At 47.6% G+C, this 11,032-nt stretch overlaps 2 protein-coding genes across 2 annotated transcripts; one reads left to right on the forward strand and one right to left on the reverse strand.

Moving 5' to 3' along the window:
- Window positions 1–213: 213 nt before the first annotated feature.
- Window positions 214–2,422, reverse strand: GLRG_07665 (fungal specific transcription factor domain-containing protein; the record flags this gene model as incomplete). The annotated part of the gene is made up of 5 exons (XM_008098480.1): window positions 214–469; window positions 532–1,313; window positions 1,375–2,128; window positions 2,211–2,317; window positions 2,384–2,422. The coding sequence occupies 5 exons, from the start codon at window positions 2,420–2,422 to the stop codon at window positions 214–216; spliced, it is 1,938 nt and encodes a 645-aa protein (XP_008096671.1).
- Window positions 2,423–3,582: 1,160 nt separating this feature from the next.
- Window positions 3,583–7,945, forward strand: GLRG_07666 (ABC-2 type transporter; the record flags this gene model as incomplete). The annotated part of the gene is made up of 3 exons (XM_008098481.1): window positions 3,583–4,370; window positions 4,463–5,360; window positions 5,411–7,945. The coding sequence occupies 3 exons, from the start codon at window positions 3,583–3,585 to the stop codon at window positions 7,943–7,945; spliced, it is 4,221 nt and encodes a 1,406-aa protein (XP_008096672.1).
- Between the last annotated feature and the right edge of the window lie 3,087 nt (window positions 7,946–11,032).

The following is an 11,032-nucleotide window of genomic DNA, read 5'->3' on the forward strand; positions in this document are numbered from 1 at the left end:
TATATCGGGTGGTCAGGTCAGTCTATCTGTATATATGAGGTACGTTTTTCCAACACTTTTGATACTCTATTATCCATTCAAGGTCAGTATGTATACAGTACGAGCTGACCAAGTAAGGATTTAGTGCCCAAAAACATACGAAAAATCCCAACGCCCGCTTTGTATCACGTTTAAGAAGTCGGCGACCTCATGCAAACATCACGTACGTCCGTCTCAGGCGGCTTGCTGTTCCTGTCGCGCCTTGATCATGGCACACTTCCCCAGCCTCGTCAGCTCGGCCACGAAATCATCAATCATTTTCACATGTGCTACTTCTTTCTCCGTCAGATTGCGTGTCCGCAGCCCTTCAACGAGCACCGGGACGGACTTTAGAAGTTCAAGGTCCTCCTCTGACTGTGGGTGTAGAGGGTGCAGGAGCAAATTGCAGAATATCTCCAGTATCGCCGACATTGGGTAAAACACCATCAACCTTGTGACCCATGTTAGCAAAGCGGTACAACCGGGGAAAGAGGCACGTTGCTAATTACTTACCAGAATGCCACCTGCTCCACGCCATGGATTGCTGCTCGGAGAAAGTGCAGCGTCGATCGGCTCGCTTGCACCGACAGTGCTTGGCTCGAGCTTACTCCTTCCAAGCCGCTGCTTTCGCCGCTGGCCCAACAACGACATCTTCCGCTTGCTCGGTGGATCATGGCCATCAGGTAATGATACTCGAAATGAAGAATGATCTCTTCCATGCCGAGCCGACCATTCCGAACAACTACTTTTCCTCGAGGAAACGTCAATGTCGGTCGATAAGATGACGGCACAGACATCCGCCAACTTTCAAGCTCGTCGTCTAGCTCGCGGATGTCCCTAAGCAATTCGGCATCGCCCTTTTTCAGGGCCGAGATCGAGTACAGCGTCCTGCAGGTCTTGGACTTGATAATTGTCAGCTGCAGAGAATCTGGTTGGAGGGCTGACGTGATGGTCGATTCGTCAAGGAACGATGGGGAGGCTCCGTCTCGGTCATCGGAACTTCGCGTCCACCAATCTGCAGGTGGTAGCGTCAGGTCGCAGTGCTCGTCGTCAATACAGGGAGGCTGGCCAGTCCGGAGAGAAATATCCTTGTCGAGTTTGTACGCCAACCAAAAAATCCTTCTGGCCTGGTTTCTTACGCGCCAACTCCCGTCGCGGTCGGCCTTGGATGACTGGCCCGGGGCGTGGCTTTTGCCTTGCTCAAGGTGTGCTCCAAGCATGAACAAGATTCGGCATGTGGCCGAATGGAACATGGACCCTTGTTGCAGGTGGCCACAGAACATGTGGAACAAAGTCTGCCAAGACAAACATAATCAGTATATCTCTCTGATAGGACCTTTGAGCACCGGACATTACCAGCATGAAGAGTGTTTGAAGGGCGTCAATGTTGGGGTCTTGCATGAAGATCGCCATCAAGCTCCGTGCTGCGGCGACACATGCCTCTCCATCTATCTCGGGTGTTGACTCCCATTCCGATTGGAACAGAGAGACGATAGCCAAGAAGGCGAACACGCAAGCCTTGGCCGTCACGACTTCGAGTGTCGACGCACCCTGGGGAGGCTGATATGCTAGGTCGATGGTGTCGAGGAAAAGGACATGGTCAATGAGTGGGAACGTCAAGCAGAAATGGGACGTTCGGAAATGGGCCAGGAACTCCTCCACGACAGCTCTGTCAGGCAGCCCCCCTCCTGAGTTCTGCTGCGGAAAATCGAGAAAGATGGGAACCGAGTGTTGGGTATGCCAGAGCGGTCCCATGGCAAATAGAGCTTGGAAGGAAGCATCCTCGCCGGCCCTGGATCGAATCCAGTCCTGGCCATCTTGAGAGAAGAAGGGGATACCATTGTGAGAGCCAATGTCTCCCAAGTAAAACCCGGCAAAGTGCATCTTCCCTGCGGTTGCGCCGGAAGCCCGGACAGATGAGTCATAGGCTCGGCCTCGTCTTGTTTCCGGGGTACCGTTAATGGCTGGTGGGTCGGTCCCGTCGGACAAGGGCGCTGCTGATGACGTCTGGCCATCTTGCCCCTGCCCTGCGTCCTGGCTCCGTCGAGTCGCATGGAGAGCTTGTTCGATGCGGTTGAGACGAGCAACCAGATCTTTCTCAGACCCGGCCCTGCATTTTTCGTAAATATTTGATGTCCGCCTCATACGACCACTCATCATGCCGGGGTATGTCAAGGGGACTGAGAACTTACCTTGCTGCGGCTACGCGCTTCTTCACCTTGGTGGCCCGATGAAAGGTGCAGGTCATACTGTGGTGTTTGCACCAGTTACATTGAGGAACGGCTCCATCGCATTGTATCTATGGTTGAGCAATCAGTATGTACCGTGAGAAACAACTCATCGTCAAACCCGTCCGAAATCATACCTTCCTCCTGTGACAGGAATCGCACGCTCTCTTCCTCATCTTGCCTTCTGCTTCGGAAATAGCCGCCGCTTACGCGGCGAGTTGTCTCGTTATATCCTTCCTCCGAGACAACGATGGGCAAAGCGCATAATATCCCCTTGTTCGTGACGTAGCGAATATGCCTTATCGACATCTCTCATTCCGCAAATGATTGAGAATTGGCTGGTACCGAGGTCCGTCCCCCCTCGGTACATGTATCGAAATCCCCGCTGACTCAGCGGCCTTCTTGATGAGGGTGACTAAGCGGCGAACGACAAAAGCGGACAAACTCAATTCAGATTTGAGACTATGATTGGCTCTTCGCCCGAAACTTTGACACAACAACCTTCGGACGCATCCACACCATTGTCTAGTCGCAGCATCCGTGCCCGGGGCCTCTACGCGCACGTAAACATGCCGCACTGGCGGACAGCAACCACACCAGCCCAAGCACGACACTCTGGACATTGCCAACGGGGCTATGTTGCCGCTTAGTCAGCGGACTCTGCACGTTCCATGACATTGGCGATGTCCGACCTTCGAATGAGCTTGCTTGAGCTCTTGAAATACGCTGCTAGTTCAGGGAAATGATCCTACCCTAGCCGGAACGCCGGGCAGGGTCCAATGCCGAAAGACCCACATCCCGCGAGTCAACGGTGGGCACCGGGGTCTTCGCACCGCAAAGCACACGGCGTTTCTTTTATCAGAGAGGGACATAGATCTCAAATTTATCAGCGGCCGGCGGCCAGAACTCCGCGTCTAGTATAGTGGCTCAAGAAGCTTTTTTTAGTCCACGTATCCGAGAAGATGACGAGACGCCCATGACGCTCTGATGCCCCGGCCGCTGTTTCTTTAGGCTGCTGGTTGTTTGGTTGCTAATCTCGCCGTTAGTCACTAGTGGACCCGTACGCTATCATCAGAAAGGGGCTGGTTATACGGAGATCTCAGGTAGCTCTTTATCGCGGGCCAAATCACATATAGATACCGATCCCGACGCGGATGAACCATGTGGTTGAAATCGATGATTAATGGAAATAAATAAAAACCCAGCACACTGCCCTCATCTTCTCCCTTGTTAGCCTCTCCCCCTTAGTGACATGACCTTAGTCTTTGCAGCATCATTCATAACGCCTGACAGGAAGGAGGTAACATCAAGCCCTTCGTCAACTCGTGGAGGCGCCATGGAATCCGACGGCACGCTAACAGGCGCCTCCAACTACAAGCCGTCTTTAGAACTCGGCAACTTCCCTGACAACAACACTACTTGGTCGCTCAAGCACAAAGTTGAAGCAGTCCGGCACAGGGATGAACGCTCCGGGTTTCCTCCTCGCGAGCTCGGTGTAACATGGCAGGGACTCACGGTACAGGCCGTCAGCTCTGACGCGTCGATACACGAGAACGTGCTCACTCAGTTCAACATCCCCAAACTCGTCAAGGAATCGCGGCACAAACCTCCCTTGAAAACGATCCTTGATAACACACATGGCTGCGTCAAGCCCGGCGAGATGCTCCTGGTCCTCGGCCGGCCCGGGTCGGGATGCACGACACTGCTGAACATCCTGGCGAACCATCGCCGGGGCTACACCTCGGTCACCGGCGACGTACATTACGGCTCGATGAGGGCCGAGGAAGCCCAGCGGTACCGGGGCCAGATCATCATGAACACAGAAGAGGAAATCTTCTTCCCTACTCTCACGGTGGGCCAGACCATGGACTTTGCAACCCGCCTGAAGATTCCCTTCCACCTGCCCGAAGATGTGTCGTCCAACGAAGAGTTTCGTGTCGAGATGCGAGATTTCCTACTCGAGTCCATGGGCATCCAACACACGTTCGACACTAAGGTCGGCAATGAGTATGTTCGCGGTGTGTCCGGCGGTGAGAGGAAGCGTGTTTCCATTATTGAATGTATGGCCAGTAGGGGTTCGGTGTTTTGCTGGGACAACAGCACTAGAGGCCTGGATGCCAGCACGTAAGTGACTCCTTTTGATTTGCGTGATATGACCAGACAGAGCTCGCGATAGCGGACAGGAACATGGCCAGCTGGAGCTAATCTGATCACAGGGCGTTGGAATATGCCAAAGCCGTCCGCGCGATGACCGACGTCCTCGGTCTTGCGTCCATCGTCACTCTATACCAAGCAGGCAACGGTATTTACAACCTTTTCGACAAGGTCCTGGTTCTCGACAACGGCAAGGAGATGTACTACGGACCCGCTAGCGAGGCCAGGCCCTTCATGGAACGTCTCGGCTTCATCTACTCCGACGGCGCCAACGTCGCCGACTTTCTTACCGGCGTGACGGTCCCAACGGAGCGCGCCGTCGCGCAGGGGTTCGAGAATACCTTTCCTCGCAACGCCGAAGCTCTGCAGGCTGAGTACGAGAAGTCGGAGATCTACCCTCGAATGATTGTCGAGTACGACTTCCCGACAAAAGAGGAGACGAAAGAGAAGACAAGACTGTTCCAGCAGAGCGTGGCCGGCGAGAAGCACAAGCAACTTCCGGATAGCAGCCCACTCACGACGAGTTTCGCCACGCAGGTTAGGGCTTGCATCGTTCGGCAATATCAGATTGTATGGGGTGACAAGGCCACCTTCATCATCACGCAGGTCTCTACATTGGTTCAGGCCCTCATTGCCGGGTCGCTCTTCTATCAGTCCCCGAACACCACCGGCGGCCTGTTCATGAAGGGCGGCGCGCTCTTCTTTGCCCTCCTCTTCAATAGCCTACTGTCCATGTCCGAAGTCACCAACTCCTTCACGGGACGGCCGGTCTTGCTCAAACACAAGTCTTTCGCCTACTACCATCCAGCCGCCTTTTGTATTGCGCAGATCGCGGCTGATATCCCAGTCATCCTCTTCCAAATCTCCACCTTCTCCGTAGTTCTGTACTTCATGGTCGGCCTCAAGACGACGGCGGGGGCCTTCTTCACCTTCTGGTCAGTGGTTTTCACAACGACCATGGTAAGTCAACCGTCCTTGTTGAATCCCAACTCCGTACTTACATACCACAGTGTATGACGGCCATGTTTCGCTCTGTCGGTGCGGGCTTCACGACCTTTGACGGCGCTTCCAAGGCCTCCGGGTTCATGGTCAGCGCGCTGGTTATGTACTGCGGCTACATGATCCAAAAGCCTCAAATGCACGACTGGTTTGTTTGGCTGTTCTGGATCAATCCCCTGTCTTATGCCTTTGACGCACTCATGGCGACTGAATTTCACAATCAGTTGATTCCGTGCGTCGGACCCAACCTTGTGCCCAACGGCCCCGGATACACCGACCCTGCCTACCAGTCGTGTGCTGGTGTCTCAGGCGCCACTCAGGGAGAGACGACCCTTACTGGCGACGAGTACCTATCGGCACTCTCGTACAGCCACAGCCACGTCTGGAGAAACTTTGGCATCGTCTGGGCTTGGTGGGCTCTCTTCGTTGCGCTCACCATATACTCCACCTCCAAGTGGCGTCCGGCAGCTGAGGGCGGCTCTTCCCTTCTCATCCCACGCGAGAACGCCAAGATCACCCGCGCCCACCGCCAGGATGAAGAGATGCAGTCCCTCGAGCAGACTACCATGGAGAAGAACAAAGTTAACAACGAGCAGAGCAACAGTGGCGACGGCAATGTCAACAAGAGCCTCGTCCGCAACACCTCCATCTTCACCTGGAAAAACCTCTCATACACCGTCAAGACCCCGTCAGGAGACCGCCTGCTGCTCGACAACGTCCAAGGCTATGTCAAGCCGGGCATGCTAGGCGCCCTGATGGGCTCCTCCGGCGCTGGAAAGACGACCCTGCTCGATGTCCTAGCCCAGCGCAAGACGGACGGCACGATCCGCGGGTCGATCCTGGTCGACGGCCGCCCCCTTCCCGTTTCCTTCCAGAGATTGGCCGGATACTGCGAGCAGCTCGACGTCCACGAACCCTTCGCCACCGTCCGTGAAGCTCTGGAGTTCTCCGCCCTGCTGAGGCAAAGCCGCGATACCCCCAAGGCAGAGAAGCTGGCATACGTCGATACCATCATCGATCTCTTGGAACTCCACGACCTCGCTGACACCCTCATTGGCCGCGTCGGTAACGGTCTTTCTGTCGAGCAGAGGAAGCGTGTCACCATCGGCGTCGAGCTGGTCTCGAAGCCCAGCATCCTGATCTTCCTCGACGAGCCCACGTCCGGCTTGGATGGCCAGTCTGCCTTCAACACGGTCCGCTTCCTCCGTAAGCTGGCTGATGCCGGCCAGGCCGTCCTCGTCACCATCCACCAGCCTTCCGCCCAGCTCTTCTTCCAGTTCGATACCCTTCTTTTGCTGGCCAAGGGCGGCAAGACCGTATACTTTGGCGACATTGGGGACAACGCAAAAACCGTCCGCAACTATTTTGGCCGCTATGGCGCTCCATGCCCGGAGAAGGCCAACCCCGCCGAGCACATGATCGACGTCGTTTCTGGACACCTATCCAGGGGCAATGACTGGCACGAGATCTGGCTTTCCTCCCCCGAGCACGATGCCGTTGTCAAGGAGCTCGACCACATGATTGAAGAGGCCGCCTCCAGGCCCCCAGGCACCACCGAGGATGGCCACGAGTTCGCCCTTTCGTTGTGGGATCAGGTCAAGATTGTCAGCCACCGGATGAATATCTCCCTCTACCGCAACGTTGACTACATCAACAACAAGTTCGCACTGCACGTAATCTCTGCGCTCTTCAACGGCTTCTCTTTCTGGATGATTGGCGACTCCGTGGGCGACATCACCCTGCGGCTCTTCACAATCTTCAACTTCATCTTCGTCGCTCCCGGCGTGATCGCCCAGCTGCAGCCCCTCTTCATTGATCGCCGCGACATCTTCGAGACCCGCGAGAAGAAGTCCAAGATGTACTCCTGGATCGCCTTCGTCACGGGCTCTGTCGTCTCCGAGGTGCCCTATCTCATCATCTGCGCCGTCCTCTACTTCGTCTGCTGGTACTACACCGTCGGCTTCCCCGGCGATTCGTCCCGTGCCGGCGGGACCTTTTTCGTCATGCTCATGTACGAGTTCGTCTACACCGGCATCGGTCAGTTCATCGCGGCCTACGCCCCCAACGCCGTCTTCGCGTCCCTGGTCAACCCGCTCCTAATCGGCGTGCTCATCTCCTTCTGCGGTGTCCTTGTGCCTTACCCTCAGCTGCAGACTTTCTGGAAGTACTGGATGTACTATCTCAACCCCTTCAACTACCTCATGGGAAGCATGCTTGTTTTCGACATCTGGGGCACCAAAGTCAACTGCCGTGATTCGGAGTTCGCCCTCTTTGATCCGCCCAACGGGACAACTTGCGAACAGTACCTGGGGGAGTACATGAATGGCATGGGATCGGGCAGCAACCTCATCAACCCGGATGCGACGGCGGCATGCCGCGTGTGTCAGTACCGTGATGGCAGCGACTACCTGAGAACAGTCAACCTCAACGACTACTACTACGGCTGGCGCGATGCGGCGATTGTCGTCATATTCGTCCTCAGTTCGTACTCTCTTGTCTACCTCCTCATGAAGCTTCGCACCAAGACGTCCAAGAAGGCAGAATGAACGCTTTCAGGCTATCCCGTTAAGTGCGAAGTGACCTCACACAACCTCAGACCAATAAGACTACAGCAATCCAGGCCAACTATCCAATAGCTGTTGGTAATCATTTGCAGAGACCCATATTTGGGTTATGCGAGGTCACTTCGCACTCAATGGGATACTTCACCTCATCTTGTTTTCGTCCTACTACAGTGGCCTCGTGTCACATCAAAGTAGATTGTATCGCTCTTGCAGGTGTCTCCACGGGACGATGTTGTTTTCTTGCATGCCTTTGCCGAGCATTTGTAGTATCCTTTGCGAATTTCTTTTCATGTGCTTGTTAGAATAGGTTTTATCACGGCCGGGGTTTCCTGCAGGTAAAGTTAATAGACCCACAACAAACCAAAATAGACAGGGTATATATTGCTGTTGGTATACGGTAGGTAGGCTCCAGGGGAGGTGGTCACGTGATATTTACATGACACACTGCCTCCCTCAGCAGTATCCACCTCACCACCAGTATACCACCCATAAGTCTGGATTCACTTTATAACTAACTAATACAACAAGTAACTACTATATTCTATATTACAATTTATTACGTGATCTATAGGATATCCCTTTATAGTAATTAAACTAACACTAATTAGTATGTAATTAATTACTAGATTACTACTATAACAGATTAGTAAGGTTTTTTATATAGAGTAGAGAGGATTAGTAGCCTATTAGTGTAAATCCTTTATAACTTAACTATTATTATTATTATTATAACTTTCTTTACTTCCTTACTTTATCTTAACTAAATCTATATTAATAATAAGCAGAAAAGAAAAAAGGTAAAAAGCTACTGCTAGTAATAGTAAGGCTATTAAGTTAATAAATAATAAATATTTATTCCCCTTTATATCCTCTAATATTATTATTATTACTATCCTACCTCTTATAACCCCTCCCTCTTCTACTTGCTTTTATCTACTATATTAATCTAATAACATAAGGTAACTATATTAACTTTAATCTTAATAAGTTAGACGCCTATAAAGTTAGATTATATATAATATATATAATTACTATATAGTTAGACGCTAACCTCTATAGCTACTGCCTTCTTACTACCTTCTAGTTAGATTTTATAGATTAGACTATTACTACCTTTAACGCTATAGGCACTAAGGCACTATTAACATTTTATAATTATCTTATTAATAATAAAGTCTTTATTAATCTAGTAAAAGGAAGGATTACACCTAAGTTAGTAGACCTTCTTAACGCTAATTTCTATATATAGACTAAAAAAGATATTACTTTTACTTACTATAAACAGCCTATTTTTAACTTATAAATAAAAAATCCTAAATTTATTAATAATATTATTAGTTAATATATTTTACCTAAAAAGAGATTAATAATTAATTAGGCCTTATTTACTACTTTTTTAATATTATTATAAATAGTAGCTAATATTACTTTATAAAGATAACTAACCTTATTTACTCTAACTTATCTATTAGCAGTAGATTATTACTAGCTAAAGCAGGAGTAAAAAGGCCTAACTTTACTCTTATAATAAGATAAAATCTACTAGGCACTTACTAACTTAAACCTAGTACTTAGAGGTAATATAGGCACTTTATTTATTAATACCTTATTATATAACCTAAGAATACCTTACTTTACTTCTTACTCTACTTATTACCTTACTTATTAATCTTATTATAGCTAGTATAGTAAGTAATTAAGTAGTTAGCCTATTATAATAAATAAAATAAATCCTTAGTAAGATATACTATTTAACTTATTAAGTAACTATAAGCCTACTACTAACCTACTACCTTAAAGCACTATATAGAGATTTTAGTTATAAGGCTATAATAAATTATAATAACGTTAGCTACTATATAAGCCTAACTTTATTCTTATTTTTTCCTTATAACCTTACCTATATTAGCTAACTAACCTTATAAAGCTACTAACTAATAAAATAAAGTATAATAGTAAGCTATATAACGTTCTTAATCTAAAGTTAAGTATCTTTTAGGATAATTATAGTAAGGTTAGGATTAAGTAGCACTAGCTTAGTCCTACCTTCTTAATTATACTAAAAGGTAAGGTATCTTAGTTCTATATTAATTATATCTATAGTAATAGTATTTATAATTTTAATAAGATAGTTAACTAAATTTATAACTACTTTAAGACATAGAAATAAACGTAGACTTATTTATCTAAATAGTAAGAAATAACACTTCCTTAAATTATATATAATAATCCTATAATAACTAGGATTTAAGCCCTTAAGGAGCTTATCTTAAAGCTAGCCTTTATCTAATAGGTTCTCCCCTTATTATACTAAAATAATAAGGTGTTAAGAAGTTAGTTACTAAATACCTACTCTAGAGTTCCTAAGTGTAACCTTTACCTATACGCTCTAGCTATAATATTAAAAGGAGTATATAGCTAATTATAGTTATTTATTAGTACTACTATAAGGCGCCTTTACTATAGCTAGTACCTTACTAAATCCTTACCCTTATTACCTAATAATTAATATTAAGTAGACTATACCTACTAAGGCTATAGCTATTATTAATAGTTTAGTAATAACTATAGTAGTAGTAATTTTTATAATAGTAATAATAATAATAGTAACTATTAGAGCAGAGTAGGGCGATTAGCCTAAAGTGAGGTAGTATGCAGACTAATTAGAAGATTCTAATCCTAATTAAGTATAAAGATATAAGTTAGTATTAATAGGTTTAGAGATAGACATATAGAATTTATCCTTTATACTTATACCTACCTTCTAATTAAACTAAAGCCTCTTTATAATTTACTTTTAATTATAATAATATAAGATAATTAGGAGTAATTACCTACCTAATTAAGGCATAATTATACTTAATCCTATAGTTTAATACTTATAATTAATATTAATTCTAGATAGATTAATATAATTTATATACTAATTAGTAAGGAATCTTATGTTACTTTTAGTAGTTATAGTGTTCTATATAGTTACTACACTATAAGAGTCCTTTATACCTTATGCGCTTTTAATAGTCTCCTCTTCTAGAAGATTAACTATAGGTTTAAACTAATTAGAGAGAT

This window comes from Colletotrichum graminicola, assembly GCF_000149035.1.
Source record: "Colletotrichum graminicola M1.001 genomic scaffold supercont1.33, whole genome shotgun sequence".
Lineage (NCBI taxonomy): Eukaryota > Fungi > Ascomycota > Sordariomycetes > Glomerellales > Glomerellaceae > Colletotrichum > Colletotrichum graminicola.